General features: G+C 29.4%; 1 protein-coding gene across 1 annotated transcript; it reads right to left on the reverse strand.

Moving 5' to 3' along the window:
• Positions 1–65: 65 nt before the first annotated feature.
• On the reverse strand, positions 66–9,426 carry LOC145202511 (ectonucleoside triphosphate diphosphohydrolase 7-like). Its single transcript, XM_090082658.1, has 9 exons — positions 8,874–9,426; positions 7,890–8,290; positions 7,462–7,716; positions 3,017–3,186; positions 2,688–2,854; positions 2,276–2,585; positions 1,999–2,081; positions 1,710–1,871; positions 66–479 (listed from the first exon to the last, which is right to left on the reverse strand). The coding sequence occupies exons 2-9, from the start codon at positions 8,287–8,289 to the stop codon at positions 218–220; spliced, it is 1,809 nt and encodes a 602-aa protein (XP_089938784.1). The 5' UTR covers position 8,290; positions 8,874–9,426; the 3' UTR covers positions 66–217.
• Between the last annotated feature and the right edge of the window lie 6,929 nt (positions 9,427–16,355).

The raw sequence follows: 16,355 nt of genomic DNA on the forward strand, positions 1-16,355 counted from the left end.
AGTGCGGAAAATCAAGTAAAGAAATATTTTAGCATAGAAAAGAACAAGTTTCTTTTAAACTCAATTTTTCAAAAATGTTATTGCATTTAAAAACTCACAGTTCAACTGCATTATGTTATAAATACCCAAACTCTTTAAATTAAAAAATATATAAAAATTTATATTTTCAATCAACATCTATACATATATATATATATACCATGTCAAATTTAAAACTTTACATCTCTACCCGAATATCATATATAAATTTTTCTTTGCTTGATAACACTGTGTAGTTAGATGCTATAGGGGGGCGCTGCATAACATACATACCAGGGGATAGACTAAATTTACGTATCCGACGACAATAAGTAATAATAAATATAACTGCTATTGCAGCACAAATAAATAGTATAGGGTAAAATCCAGAATAGAGTATTATCCAAAATCCATGATGAAAAGCCTTGGCTGAGTGAACATTTTCCACATTTTGCATGTCTCTAAACAATCCAGTCGAAATTATCATCAAAGCATTGAAAATGTAACTTTTTAAAGAAAAACAAGTTTCTATTTTCAACAAAAAATCAAGCAAAATATTATCGAAATCAAGAACTGATCGCACTGGTCAACTAGGTTTTTTTGAACTAAAAAGGTGATTTTTTTTGAGCAATGACTTCAAATATGTTAAGTTTTTGCAGCAGGCCTTGTTTCTGAGATTTGACTGACTACACTTTAGTGGAGTTTTGGTTGTTATAAAAAATAGTGCGCAAAAGCTTGCGAACAACTTTTGATGCTATTAAGTTTTTTTTATGTTTATTTCCTGATTGCTTTTTTCTAGTATTTTAAAATAACTGATATATAAATTAATTTGTATGGGATATATTTTAAATTTAACAACTTAAGCTGCTAATCAAAGAACTTCTAATGACAAGCCATATTAGTTTAAAAATGGGTCCAGTCACATTTTTTTAGAACAGATTACTCCTTTTAAATTGCAGAAATATGAAAAATCTTTTCATAGGTATTTCACAGACTTATATATGCAGCATTAGAGAAGCACTTGATCATTGAATTTAAAGCCAGTTACATTGCACAATAACAATTCAAAGATATCCATAGCAGCCGAGAGAAATTTCGGGCCCCGGGGAAGTTTTCTTAAGAGGCCCATATTATGATCAATTTTATACCCAGGACCAAAAGAAGCGTACTCTGGTCATTGAAAATTAAAACTAAAAGTTAATCAAACCAAAACTATTTAAATCTTTCACAAATTACTTTAAAAAATTATTCGTAGACACACGGGGCCCCGGGAATCTTCCCCGTCCAACCCCCCCCTCTCGGCGGCCATGAAGATATCAATTCTAATAGCACATACCATTCAACTAAAGAAGACCTAAAATAATATGCTAGTTACTATGGTCACTGTAAAGTTAGCTTTCAAGTATGAGCTCACCAGTGAAAAGCAATTGGCTTGTTAATAGGCATGCAAAATACCTTTAGGACAGTAGTGGTTGTGATGATCACGAGTCTATGAAAACGTTTAAAACCAACTCAAAAAAATTTAATCTCCTGGTTTCCTAATGTACTTTGTTTAAACTAATCACAGATTTGTAATCAGCATGAAAAACTGATCTCAAAAAGTTTTATTCATTAAGAAAATAAAAAATTACTTTTTTGGTGACCAGTACAATTTTTAACAAGATTTTTTCAGAGCTAAATTGACAAAATACCTTAATGGCATAAATCTTGTTCTATAGAGTATAGCACCCAAGGTCCATTGGACCTCTTTTCCATTAATCATTTGAACTGTTGTGAGACCATCAAATTCATGTGGAAATTTTAAGCCCTGATGAAGCACTGCCATTACCCAAGCAGATTTGAAACATTGGTATCTTAAACAAACAAGAGAGTATTCTAAGAGTTAAAAGGGAAAGATTTATCAAAACAAAAATATAATAAGAAATTGAGAGAAAAAGAAAAAGAATTTCTAATCTCAATTTTTAATGTTAAAACAAGTACCTAAATCTAAAGTCATCTGCTTTAGGGTATAAACCCATTGCATAATGCCGCTTGTGTAAAGACCAACGTGTGTCACAAAATCGCTAGAGAGTAAACAAGTGTAAATTTAGAACAATTGTTACAAAATGATTTAAACAAATTTATTTTTGTTGAATAAACTCTAAATTACAGTATTCTTTGTGAACTATTCGCTAACATTTCTACCACAGTTATAACACAAAATGTAAACCACAGGTAAAAGTGCAAAAAGTCAAATAATAAAGTATCATGTTTTTACCTGAGCTGCATTCTGCAATGAATCATAAGAGTATTTTCCTCCGACGTTAAGAACATCATTTGAAGAATACCAAAACTCCGCAAACCCATAAAACTCACTGTGTTGATAATCAATTGGAGCTTGGTAAACTCCATCTAATGAACAAGGAGATTTCTTGCAAACATTGCTCGATTGCTTAATCTTGGAAGCCAATAGATTAGTGCAGCGAGAAAATTCTCCAGTGCCTGTTATTTTAAACTTTGTATTATTGAGAATTTGTTCATCAACTAATTCCTTAGGGAGACAAGGATCCAAAACAGTTTCATGAGCTCTGTGCACAAATAAAAATCAATAAAGAAGTGAAATAAAAAGTGCACTTAAAAAAAAAAGTACCAAATGAGAAATAAAGCCATATTTTTAAGAAAAAAAAAACCTTATTGTGTTGATGTTATCTTCGAAAAGTTTCTGAACATAAGTCTTCCATGCAAAATCTGTACCATAACCTAAGAAAGTGGTGACATAAATTTGGTATCTGTGAACTGTATCATGAATATCGCACCCTAAATTTATTGTAGATCCAAGTTCAAGAGGAATAGAGGCCTAAAACATAATTACAAACAAAAACTTATTTAAAGATTTAAACCAACAGCTTGGCTTAAATAGAATATTTTTATATTAAATAGAAAAAAACAGTTCAAACAATGATATTCAAAATTAATATAAGCAGTTACATTTAAGCAGTTAATTAATATAAGCAGTTACATTTTGAGGTATTTCATATGCTATTTGTAAAGATGCTCCACCAATTTCAATAGTTCCTGTAGTTTGCTTTCTTATTATATGTGAAACTGTACTAGATGGTGTTGTAGAAACATCATGTGAATGGTCAAAGCGACCAAGGATATAGTTAGTTGCAATCCAGAGATAGATACCTAAAGAATTAAGTTGAAGTTGAAAAGTTTTAAATATTTATTATTTGACAATAACAAAGAAAAATAACATAAGAAACAGGAAAAGAAATATCTGAATATTTTTCTATTAGTAACTTGTTTGCTTGAATTAAAATGCACAAAAGGACAAAAGTAAAGCTTTAGATCAGTTAATAATTTGTTACACAAGCCACAACTTTTTTTAGTTCAGAAAATTTCTGAACTGTTTTATATAATTAAAAGGTGAATCAATTTTTCTGGTAGTTAGGGTGGTCCAATTTTCTTGGTAGTTAGGGTAAACTCTTTTATTTACAAAAACTTTGAGGTTCTAACAATTTTTATAATAAGCATATTTCAATTATATATTTACATAAATAATAACAGGGTGGCCAGCTAAAAGTAAATTTTAAATTCCAGGATACTTCCAGGATTTTTCAAGGAACTTTTGGGTTATTTAAGGATATGTTGATTTTTTCTTGACAAAAAAAATGGACCAGTAAATGCAAAATATATTGTCCTAGAACAAAACAACTAAATATTTATATTTGAATACGCATATAAATCATACATATATTTATGTAAAGTTTTTTCAAACTCATACAAGCATATATATATATATATATATATATATATATATATATATATATATATATATATATATATATATATATATATATATATATATATATATATATATATATTAGGGTAGGTCAATTTTACAATTTTTTTCGAATATCAAATTGAGTAATGTTGCAGTTACTGTAACTAGGGTATAATAACAACTCCACCAAATTTCAGGAATACCGTATTAAAAATGGCTTGCGGATTTGTATTTAAAGTTTTCAATTATGCCCTATATTTGTAAGTTTCTAAAATATTTGGAATTTCAATATTTGAAATTTTAAATTCCAAACAAGTATCTCGTTTCAAAATATCTCGTTTGAATATATAATACAACCAATAAAAAGGTTTGTTAAGTTACAGCAGCCAATTAAATTTAACGCATCTGGCGATTGGTAAATGAAAAAACAGATAAATATAAAATAGTAAACAAAAACTTCAACAAGAGTTACAAATATTGTCAACAATAAAAAAATGTCGAAAATTATAGTTACGCCTATAATATTTGGCATTTACCAAAGAAGTATGGCGGTGGTCCATGTAAATTATTAATGACGGAGCAGAGTACTTACAGACAGGTTATTCAATATTACTACTATCTGATTCATGTAAAGCCAACTTCAGATATCATAGAAGTTATTAAGTAAAATTAAAAATAATTTAAAACCCATTTGGGCTGCAGTGAATCCAAATCTACCTCTAATAACTAATAAATCTATAGCTAGAAAGGTAAAGGATCTTCTCATTCTAGTGAAAAACATTAATCAAAAGCATGGTAGAGCAAGTACCAAACGAAATCTCGATGCAAATTTGGATAAGCTTTTCGATATTTCTGCTTGCTCTTGCTCATTGGATATGCTACCTTGCAGTGATAGAAAAGCATCATGCAATAAAGCGAATTGCTCAGAAGAACATATTATATGTATTTGCCCTCAAAACGCGAAAGTACCTCTTGAAGACAAAGTTTATCGTCGAGATCAGAGGCAGAAAACTGGTCCAAAAGGAGCTTATCAACTTTCTTTAGTTTATAAAGAAGCTTTCAAAAGAAACAAGAGAATTGATAATGAGCGACTACAACTATCTCAAAGGGCAGTTGATAAAGCAGAATCTCTCATAGAACAAACAATGTCATCTGAAGAAGCTAGCTGTTCAACTGAAACTGAGGTAAACTTATTGTAACTTTATTGATATATTTTAAGTACACGCAAATTTTGTATGCTGCGATTTCTTTCAGGAAGAAGCTGAATGGCAACCAATAAAGAAATTTCCTGGAGACTACAATTTAATTAAACTTCCCAGGTTTGCTATGGAGTTAGTTAGAAATGAGTGTTCGTCAAACTTAGGTGCAGCTCTTGTAAATGCTTTACTACATGACATTAAACATATTTTGAGAAAAGATGTTGATATCAATCACATCTTGATTGACAAGTGCAAATTAGGTAGGGTTAAAGCACAAGTAAAGATACTTAGTGAAGGTAAAAGATCTAGAAAAAAAAAAATTTGTTAATTTGCCTAGGTGTGGATAGCAAACTTGATCAGACCACTCGAACCACTTGCATAATAAACTCTCCTGAAGGAGAATTCCTCAAAAAATCTATTGAACCTGAACGTTTACCTCACATTTACTTATGAAGATGGAAAATCTACTGGAACATATTTGACTCATAGAACAATTCCTATTATTGGCGCAACTGGTTTAGTACTTGCAAAAGAGACGTTCAGTGTTTTACAAGAATTTAACAGTGTTGAAAGTATTCATGCAGTTCTTCTTGATAATACTGCTACCAATAATGGCCCAATAAGTGGTTTAGTGGTAAAACTTGAAGAATTGTTAAAACGAAAAACTGCAGCTCATTGGGTGCGCACTTCATAAAAACGAACTTCCTTTAAGAGCTCTTTTTAAAAAACTAGATGGTGTAATAACTGGACCAGGAAGCTTTAGTGGCCTTCTTGGCAAAAGATGTGCTGAAAATAATCAGGATTCACATCAAGTTTTGTTTGAACCTGTCACAAATCCTATAGTTGATGGGTATATTTCAAAAGAAGTACTGAAAGATCTTAGTTGTGATCAAAGACTTTTATTTGAGTATTGCAAAGGATTAGGGTCTGGTAAAGTTGCTGGTAAATGGGCTGCTTATAAAATTGGTCCACTTAACCATGCAAGGTGGTTAACTCTAGCTATTCGCATTCTCTGTTTATATAGAAGAGACAATCAACCAAACCAGTCTTTAAAAAAACTAGTCTACTTTATTGTTTAAGTTTATGCTCCAGCATGGTTTGAAATAAAGACATCAGCCAAGCTGCACTACTCTCCTCGTCTTCTTTTTTCCGCTATCATTGGACTAAATATTCTCCCATTTAATGATGTGATACATATTGTGAAGCAGAACATTAAAAATAATGCATTCTGCCTAAGACAAGAAAACATTCTCTATCCCATGATTAAAGATGATGACAACAAGATCTGAAATCATGGTTTTCAATCAATACTGACTCTTAGACAAAGGTATCTTTTTAAATTATTTAATTGACTTAGTAACTAAAAAAAATTTTATTATTCTTTGAAACACAATCATAACGTAGTATTGATCACAATTTTACATTTACAGAATGAACTTGACCAGTTTTCAAAATGAATTGAAAAAAATTCCTGTAATAAATTTTAATGCCAATCATTGGTATGAGTTGATAGACCTCACTGCTCCAGACGTTAAGGAACCTCCTACTACGCAACATTTTACAATTCAAGAAATGCAATACTTCATAGACAACTCTGTTAAGCCAGATATTCCGGACTTCCCATCTCATTCCCTGAGTGTAGAGCGAACTGTTAATCTAGTATCGGAAGCAATTATGTTTACGGGTTTGAAAATCATCACAGATGCATCTTGACAAAATTGCTTAGCAGAAAGATGCATCAAGCATATATGTCAAAAGGATATTATTCCCATTCATATGATGATATTTTTGAATAAATTCAAAAAGTTACTAAATTAGATAATTAACTTTTTATATATTTAGAACCATAAATTATAAAAAAGGTGTTTAGAAAACATATTCTTACAAATGAAAATTTTAATTTCTGTTTATCGTGCTTTTTATAGCGTTCGTAAAATCGCAATGATCTTTAAAATTAAATCCGCAAACCATTTTTAATCGAAAATTGCTGAAATTTTTTGAGGTATCTCATTTTAAATACCTCCAACTACTGCAGCATTACACAATGAGCCTGGGTAAAATCGACCTACCCTAATATATATATATATATATATATATATATATATATATATATATATATATATATATATATATATATATATATATATATATATATATATGTAACAACTCTTCTGTTTTATCTCTTTTTTGGATTACTCCAGTTTTTTTAAATTTAATTTTTTTAACTTTTTTTTTAAAAATTTTGTAAAAGATGAAAACAAGAAAACGGAATATATAATATTTTATTTTCTTGTTTTCAAAATAAACAGAATATATAACTCTATAAAAAAAAGTTCCAGGATTTTTTGTAAAAAGGGGTGTTTTTCCAGGACTTTTCCAGGACCTATAAAATTTCAGGACTTTTCCAGGATTTCAAGGATTTCAAGAACCGCTGGCCACCCCGAATAACCTTAAAAATTTTATAAAAAATGCAAAAACCTTCTTGTTTTCCAGATATAACTTCTAATTGTGAGTCAACAAAATGAAAATGTGACATTTTAGGGATATTTTCCCTGAGATTGTCAAGTATTGCTTCACGCTTTGATTCAGGAAGTAACCGCATACCAGCTGTGGCAAGTATATAGAGAGGTGTTTCCAAATATTTTGTATGAGGAATATGATCCATGGCAAAAAGTAGAAGGGGTTGTAATGAACGTGAAGCATTTGCTGGATTGTCTGCATATGAGGATATACCTAAAGCCATTAGTTAAACTGCTAATGAACTTTTATTTTAAAATATTTCTCAAACTAACATCATACAAAATATTTTTAACAGCAAGCTTCCAATTAGTTATAAAAATAAAATTTATATTATACTTTATGATACTTTGGAATACTAAATGATACATAAACAATTTAAAGTTTACCAGGTTTGATTTTCATTCGAACAGGGTTTCCATCAAAATCTAACATTTGCTTTATATTTAGCAGCTCCTGTTTATCACCTGTATGTGGAGGCCAATAGTAAATGTAAATGCGTGATCCACTACTGCCACAATCAATTACAACAGCATAATGAAACTTTGAGTTGTGATTGTCATGCATATTTCTTTCATTGTAAAGGTGGTTTTCATGCTTGTATGCATCATGTTTTTGATTTGTTATATAAAGGACAAATAAAAGAAATAGGAGAAGAAATGAATACAAAAAAGCAAAAGGATTTTGATGACATTTTTTTTTCCAATTACTACGCAGAAATGTTCCTTGATATCGACAACTAATTTGGTGAGCAGTTAAGACCCTGTCACAACAGATGTTAGGTGTCATTCTAAACAAAGTAAATAAATTTTAAAATTACATTACAATTAAAAAAAAACAAATTACAAAGAAAGCTTCAAGAAATTTTTAAATGTAATTTTTCATTGTGCTGTATAATTACTTTAAGACTACCTATATTGAAACTAAATAAATAGTAAAAGTTAATTCAATCAATCAGTTTTCTACAAAATAAACAATGTTGTTTAAGTTGTTTTGCATATTCCTCATTGCAAATTTGGGAGAACTAACAGTGATGAATTTTGAATGAAAAAATACCAGTACTTTGGGTGAAAGGGCATTATTTCATTCAAAGTTCAGAAATACCTAAAATATTTAACACTTTAAAATCTAGTAACATGTGGCAAGTGTTTGTATAAAAAGCTTTGCATAAACCATTACTTTAATTTTTTTTCTTATGATGTATTTTTCTTTTTAATTACCTTGTATTTTTTTTTGTAGCACTCACAATAATCATTTTAAGCAAAGATTTCAGAAAATTTCAAGTTGTCAACATGAGAAAGAACCACATTATAACTTTTGTGCAAATGCATCATTTGCTGATTAGCTATGACTAAAACATGCATAAAACTTACTTTTCTATCTTTCCGCCGGTGTGGCAGTATTTCCATTAATATTTCACAAATTATGCACCTCAGTAGTTTCAGGTATGCTTGCCCCATATGCACATGTTTACTTTAACTAGACGGGAAGAGTTCACGCGCTAAAAAGAAAATGATACAGTAAACAACAGTTAATTTGTCATCTTATGCTAAAAAGTATAACTGGATACACTATCTTTTTTTTTTAACAATCTAGCTGAAATTTCAGTAACTTTCTATGCAAAAAAAACCCATGTGACTAATCATCTGTATATACATATGTCTTTATTTCTGCATTTATTTTCAAAGGTCTGAACATCAAAAAGTATACTTCTTTTACTATCTATTAGAGAGAGAAAAATAAAACAAAAAACGCGAAAACGCAAAAATTTATTTCTTAGATGTTTACAAAAAACCAATATTTGATTAAAATTATAAAGTTATGTATTATACGTTTACAAAAGAGAATAAAGCTAGTGGTTTCATTAATTTTATCAGCATTAAGATTTTTTTTTAAACTGGTGATTGAAAACGGAGATTTGCAATTAAAATGTTGGCATATTTTGCCGGTATACGGTCAAAAAACTTAATGTATTCGGAGAATACTTCCTTTGTAAATAAAGGTGTTGGGTTTATCGGTTTTAATTTAAAACCAATAAACGAATAATAATGAATATTAATGGAATAACTCTGCGCAATATCTTAAAGGGTTGAAACAATATTATAAAAGGTTTGCTAGGTATAGAATTTTTTTTTAAATTATGTAACTTTGTATGTCTAAATATACAAACTATCTTGAATTAGATTTTGTAAAATTAACTTATACAGAAATTTTTATTTTATTCATTATTATTCTTTAAAATCGAAAAACCAAACGTCGATGCTTTCCTCCGTCTGCAATGTTCGCGGAAATTCTAAAAATGTGGATAAATCTTTTTTTCTGATTTCATGTGCGAATTCTATGTAATTTTCTGATTTATAGCTGGATAGTTTTGCATGTAAAAGATTTGAGGTATTTTAAATTGTACTGGGAAACATCTTAAGACTTTATTTCTTCTGTTTGATAATTCTGAAAATTATTACAGATTATTATCCAAAAGTTTTGGATACCAAGGAGACTTCTGCCAAATGTAGTTTAGTGCATGTTCAACCATAACCTATCCAGATATTCTATTTGAAATGTGGCATGGATGGGACATCATTACAAAGTATTTACACTTATAGATTAAACGAAAACGATTATAATAATGGATTAAAAAAAACAGTCTTTCAAAGTGCAATAGCTCCCCTAAAGTTAAAAGTTAAGTCGAAAAGCATCTTTCAGTCAAAATTAAAATTGCTACAAACTTAATAATGCTTGATGACTAGCCAGTAAACACCATCAAAGATATGAAATTGAAAGAGTTGCACAATTTGTATTTAACAAAAGCAAATGAAATAAGCATTCTTACCACCAGTCGTGATTTTTTCAATTGATAGGCCAGGAAATAACAAAATAAGGTACTTAAGACCCCTTCTTTCACTTAATTATGCTTCAACCAATTTTCCCATGATATCCAGTTTAATTTGCAGAGGTGGGAATAAAATTGTCCCTCTATCAACCAGTGGTTCATTTAGATTGTTGGGATCATCAGGTTTGAGGTCAGATCTCTTTTTTGACATATTAGCAATTATTACATCTTACGCAGATAGTTAAGATAGTTGTCACTAATGCTTTTCCTTAGCTCTGCTGTTTTACAAACACAAAAACAAGAATACTTGGTGTACCTTCTTCACTAACCAAAAAGAGAGCTATTTTACAACTTTTTAAAAACTATTTTACAAGCTATTTTACTCACTAACCAAGAAGCATGCTATTTTCAGGTCAACACATTTGATCTAGTTGTATTCGTAATACTGCAACAACAACGCCAGCAACACTCTTTATACCTTCATCTTCTTCACAAAAAGTAAAGGCTCTTTGTAATTATATATTTTGGCTCTCTCCAAACCATAGGTATACCAAATGCAAACTTATTACGTGTTCCTTCTGTCCACATTCGTAGGCTCTTGACACACTGTCTGCAAATCTTTTATGGTCCATTATTTAAACTTTAAATACTTTAAAATGCTTTGTTTTAAAATATGCAAAATGATGGCTCGAGAAACGCTTTCGTATTTGCACTTACGGGGATTATTTGAGGCAGTCATGATCTGAAAGAAGTATGTGAAAAGCTTGAAGTAAATACTAAATAAGCTGAATCTTCACTGTTAAAAAAAAACTTAATTAAGGATTCCTAACCCGTATAAGTGTATTGTTTGCAGCCTACGTAGTTGTCAAATTGTTAAAATTAACAAATAAGTTAACTAATTTAACGTTCTGCCTTCAAATATTTATGATTAATAAATAGATGACAAGATAATAAAATCAATCAGATGGCTAATCTAATTTCTGATAAAACGACCAACCCTATTTCTGATAAGCAAACAGAAAGTAAGTTGTATCAAAAGAGCTTAACATGATGTATATTTTATGTATAAGCGAAGTATGTTTGGAAATCAGATGAATTTAGTAAAAATTCAGAGTAAAAAAAAGCCACTCAGCTGAAAAGTTTCAGGATATTCTTATGTTTATATGTAGAACAAATCCTAAATGGAGCCAATAGAATTTAACGTTTATTTAAATTTAAAAGTAAAAAAGCCAATAGAATTTGAGGGAAAAAGCTTGGTAGTCACTTTTTATATTATGTAATACAGAATCTTGTTCAATAATTTCAAGACAAATTATAATTGCAGTAATATCAAAACCAGTTGAGTACAACCACGTTGCAGAGTTAAAGTACATTTTATTACAGCTTTAGGATTTGCTTTTGCGAAATATCTAAAAAGATAAGGAATGGGTCTTTACACATTCAACAGCGTTTTAATCATACAACGCCGCAAGTGACTAGTTTGTAAGAGAGGTTTAACGTTAACTCGTAGACATTAGTTAGATGAATCCGGTAATCAAAATTAATTTTTTCAAGTGGATTGGTATTGTGGCAAACAACGTTGTTACAACATCGTTATACCATCAAACAGGCTAAAGTTGATGGTCAACGTTTTCTCAATGTTGCAACGCCAGACGCGCCAACGTTTTTGCAACAATGTTGTAGTAATGCTGGGTTTTGGTCATATCAAAACAAAAATCCAGCTAATCGCAGCATTAGAGCTTGTTTAAAAAATTTTTTAAAAGGTTTATTTAAACATGATAAAGTTACTAGTTGCTTAAAAAAGAGTTCACGTCGTGGTCCTTATCTCTACTACATATTAATTTCTAAAATTATCTGGCTTAAAAGTTTAAAAAACCTCAAATCTATTAATGAATATTTTGAAAAGTTTGTTTTGTATATAAACAATTATAAATGATATACTTACAACTAAAAATTTAAAAATTTAAATAAAGTTTAATGCATTTAATTTGTATGAAATACGTTTTTGGGTGTATTTAATGATAACTTTGTCTTAAAGAAATATAAATTTATGAATATAAATTTATGAATATAAATTTACGAATTTAAATTAGTCCAGTCTTCTATGACCTGACTGTCACAGTATATACTAATTATACATCTTCATAGTTATAATGGCTACTAATGTTATGTTTTGTGAAACCAATATTAAACTATTTTAATAGTATAACTATTAATACTTGTTTAAGTTTTGTTGTTAAAAAACAGCAAAAAGAAGGAAAGAAAAAATAAAAAAGAATTTATCATAAATAATTTTTTGTGGTCACACATCCATTCAACATTTTTACTAAAAGATGTGCTTTTATTAGACAAGTTTTTTATTGCCTGTTACTAGACCATTAAGCAGTACTTAACTAACCATGCAGTGGTGTAAGTATACAAGCTGGCCCCCCTCATCTTCCTCCCCGCCCCCCAAAAAAACCCATTCATTTACAACACTGGATGTGCGCTGTGTAGCCCTCAGCTATAATCAATTTTACGCTGAAAAAGTGTTTTGTTTTTTTTCACCTTTAATCGTTATAAAGATTTTCAATTAACTAAAGGAAATAATTAACTTCGTTTATATTCAGAATAGAAAATTTAAATTGTACTTTTTATTCAATTTTTTAACAAATATTCAATTTACTTATCATCATTGAACGTGAAGTAAAACAAGAAGATGTTCTTTCGTTTTGGAATCAGAAATCAGTTTGAAATAAGTGCCGCATCCAATAACAATACACACCATCATTTAACATTAATTGTATTATGGGTTGAATCACTTGACTAAGAAGACGCCGTATTCGATCACAGCATTTGCGCTAAGAAATATTTGTAATGTGTTTAAAACATTCAATTTTTGTGTTTATGATCGAGGTTTACATTAAAGACAGATTGTTATTATACTTAGTAGTCCTTTTTTGTTTTTGTTTGAGGCATTCATTTCAAATTAGAACCAAAATCTTTTTTTCTAGTTTTTTTGCTAAGAATTTTTCGAAAGAAGAAGACATAAGAAGACCATAACTTCTACAATCGACAACGCTGAACTTCCCATAAACAAGCCAAACAATCCGCCACATTCACACAGAAGCTGTTCGAAAGAATACAATTGAGCTTCTTCGAAAAAGTGGTAGTACGGATTTAAAGAATAATCGATAAAGATCTCTCTTTCATTAACTTTTAGCCATGAACAATCGCTGGTAAAAGACGCAATAACAGTGTAAGTGTGTTCGTTACATGGTAAACCACATTCCTTATCGTAACTTTTTGCAAACTCTGTTGCGAGACAATCGCTTAAGTTGCTTATCTCTTTCTCATCTGAAAACTGTCAAGCATAAATGCTTTTAACTTCCGTTGGTATAAATTCTTGACAAATATCAAAGCTATCACCGCAAGTTTTAAATGCATTGATACACTTAAAAGATTTAATGCATTTCAGTTTTGAGTATTCACCTGGGAAGATCATCGATTCTGAGTTCTTTTTACAGTTTGAAGCAAAAGGAGCTTCTAATCTTTTATACTGCTTCAGTTCAATATTTACTTCCTCGCTTTCGTTAGCATAAATATAGATCGGCTTACTTTAAAGAAAAGGGTACAGCATATCTGCACTATGAAAAAACACTTCGATTGGTTCATCTGGATAAATGGTGTAAACACTAACGGGATTTGACGAGAATGATAATGTATCGAAAATACGTAAATCCAACCTAATGCATCTAAAATATGAAGCATTTATGTTACCGCAAAGTTGATACCCGTTCTTTACAGGTTTTTATATACTTCAGGCGCGGATCCAGGAATTTGTAACTGTGTGGCCAAATTTTATTTTCACGGTTTAAATTTCGATAAAAGATTGATATTTTAATACTTTTTTACACCATTTATTTATTGAATAAAATGTCGGTAACGTATAATAAGAACCGTTGTAGCCATGGCAGGAATCTCTATAGCAAAAATTCGTAAATTACGGCAGACAAATTTAAATTTTTAGGCATATTCCTTAAGCGAAAAAACCCAAAACTATCGTGGCTGCCGTTAAATTTAAACTATATGGCCATTGCCACAATGGCCACCCCTTATTGGCATCAAAAGAAAAATCATCGCTCTTTGATGATGCCAAAGGAATATAAGTTTTTGTGGGTCTACTTTGAGCATGATAACGGGGATATGTTTGATAAGAATGTTGAATTACGCAACTTGCATAAAGTGTCGGAAAATGAAGAAACCTGCAAAAAGATCAAATTTCAGCAAGAAATACCAACTAGTGATGGATAACTTTACTTGCTTCAAAAAACGGAGATTAACAATATTTTACTTAGTATGCCGACAAGTTTTTTTTCGGCTATCAGAGTGCCTAACATTTTTTCCTGTTTAAGTATCAACTGCCTGGTTAAGTTCCGGTATTAACTTGTTTTGGTATTATTGTACTTTTTGAAGAAATTTCTTACTTTAACGGAAACTACTAAACTTTACAGAAAATCTGTTTTAAAAAGTCACAAGTGACTGTTACAGAATACAAATACAAAGCAAAAAGGGTAAAAGTGTTTGATAAAAAACAAACTTAAAGGTCCAGGTTTTTCATTAATCTTATTGCTAAAAAAATAAGATAACTCAAAATAACTAAGAAGGTGATTTTGGTTGTCGGTTGAGAAAAAAATAACGTGAACTTTTTTTATAACTTATGTTTTGAAATAATATAAGTTCGAGACATTTGTTTCTGCAATAAAACTACCCTTATCAGGTTTACAAGCTACAAAAGAAATTAGTTGAAACCCCAAGTGTAAAAGGATTTTAAAATAATTTATTCATCACGCATGCTTTTTAAAGACAGTGAAAGCGGTTAACAGAAATTGGCCTCAGGGCACGGTCGTTCAGAGGTGACAAGTTATTATACGCAAGCGCAGTAGTAACTTTAAAAAAGTCAAATTTTAATAATGGCTACGGTCCGTAGCAACGAATTTTTTTATTTAGTTGACTGATTATTTATAAATGTTTCCATATAAATCAACATTTTAAACTCTTTCTAAAACTAAAATCATAATAAGTATATCTCAGTTGCATAAGAAAATGATTCAAATAAGATAAGGTTTATATCAAAAAGTTTAAAATTGCGCTTTTCTAAGTAAATTAACATTCTTGAATATGCTGATTTGTTTACACTTTTAAAAATATATTATCTAATTTTCTGAGCGTAGAAATTAAATAATTTTTTTTTTAAAATTCAGATGAGTTTTTATAGTATTTAACACTTTTATCAGATCTTAGCACTCAATTTTTTCTTCTTGTAAATAAACATACAAACACCCACACAGCTATATATATATATATATATATATATATATATATATATATATATATATATATATATATATATATATATATATATACATATATATATATATATACATATATATATATATATATACATATATATATATATATATACATACATACATACATACATACATACATATATACATATATATATATATATATATATATATATATATATATATATATATATATATATATATATATATATATATATATATATATATATATATATATATATATATATATATATATATATACACACACACATAAATACATATATTACATTCATACATACATATATTTTTTCTTTTACATTCTGATATTTTTTACCTTCTGAATTGGGTTTGATTGCTTTTCGTTTGCTTAGGCAATTCAATAAGCTATCCAGTTATATTTTAAGATCAGTGTATTAGAGCAATCGCGACCAAATTTAAAGTGGAGTGAGCTTATTTACAACCACTATAGGTGGATACTTTATTTAGACGAAAAAAGTCATTATCAAGAGTTAGTGTTTGGTTTTTCCTTTTTTTTTAACGAATGATAATGAATAAAGAACAAATTTCTATATCAATCTTTTAATATAAATCAAATTTTCTGAAGTTTATTAAAATAAAACTCTTCATACGTTTAAAACAGCCAGGTTTTTGGTGTGAAATAGCAAGATTTGTTTAGT

This window comes from Hydra viridissima, unplaced genomic scaffold (genome assembly GCF_058129835.1).
Source record: "Hydra viridissima isolate aposymbiotic clone 2 unplaced genomic scaffold, HvirCarnegie_v1 scaffold_3, whole genome shotgun sequence".
In the NCBI taxonomy this organism is placed as follows: Eukaryota; Metazoa; Cnidaria; class Hydrozoa; order Anthoathecata; family Hydridae; genus Hydra; species Hydra viridissima.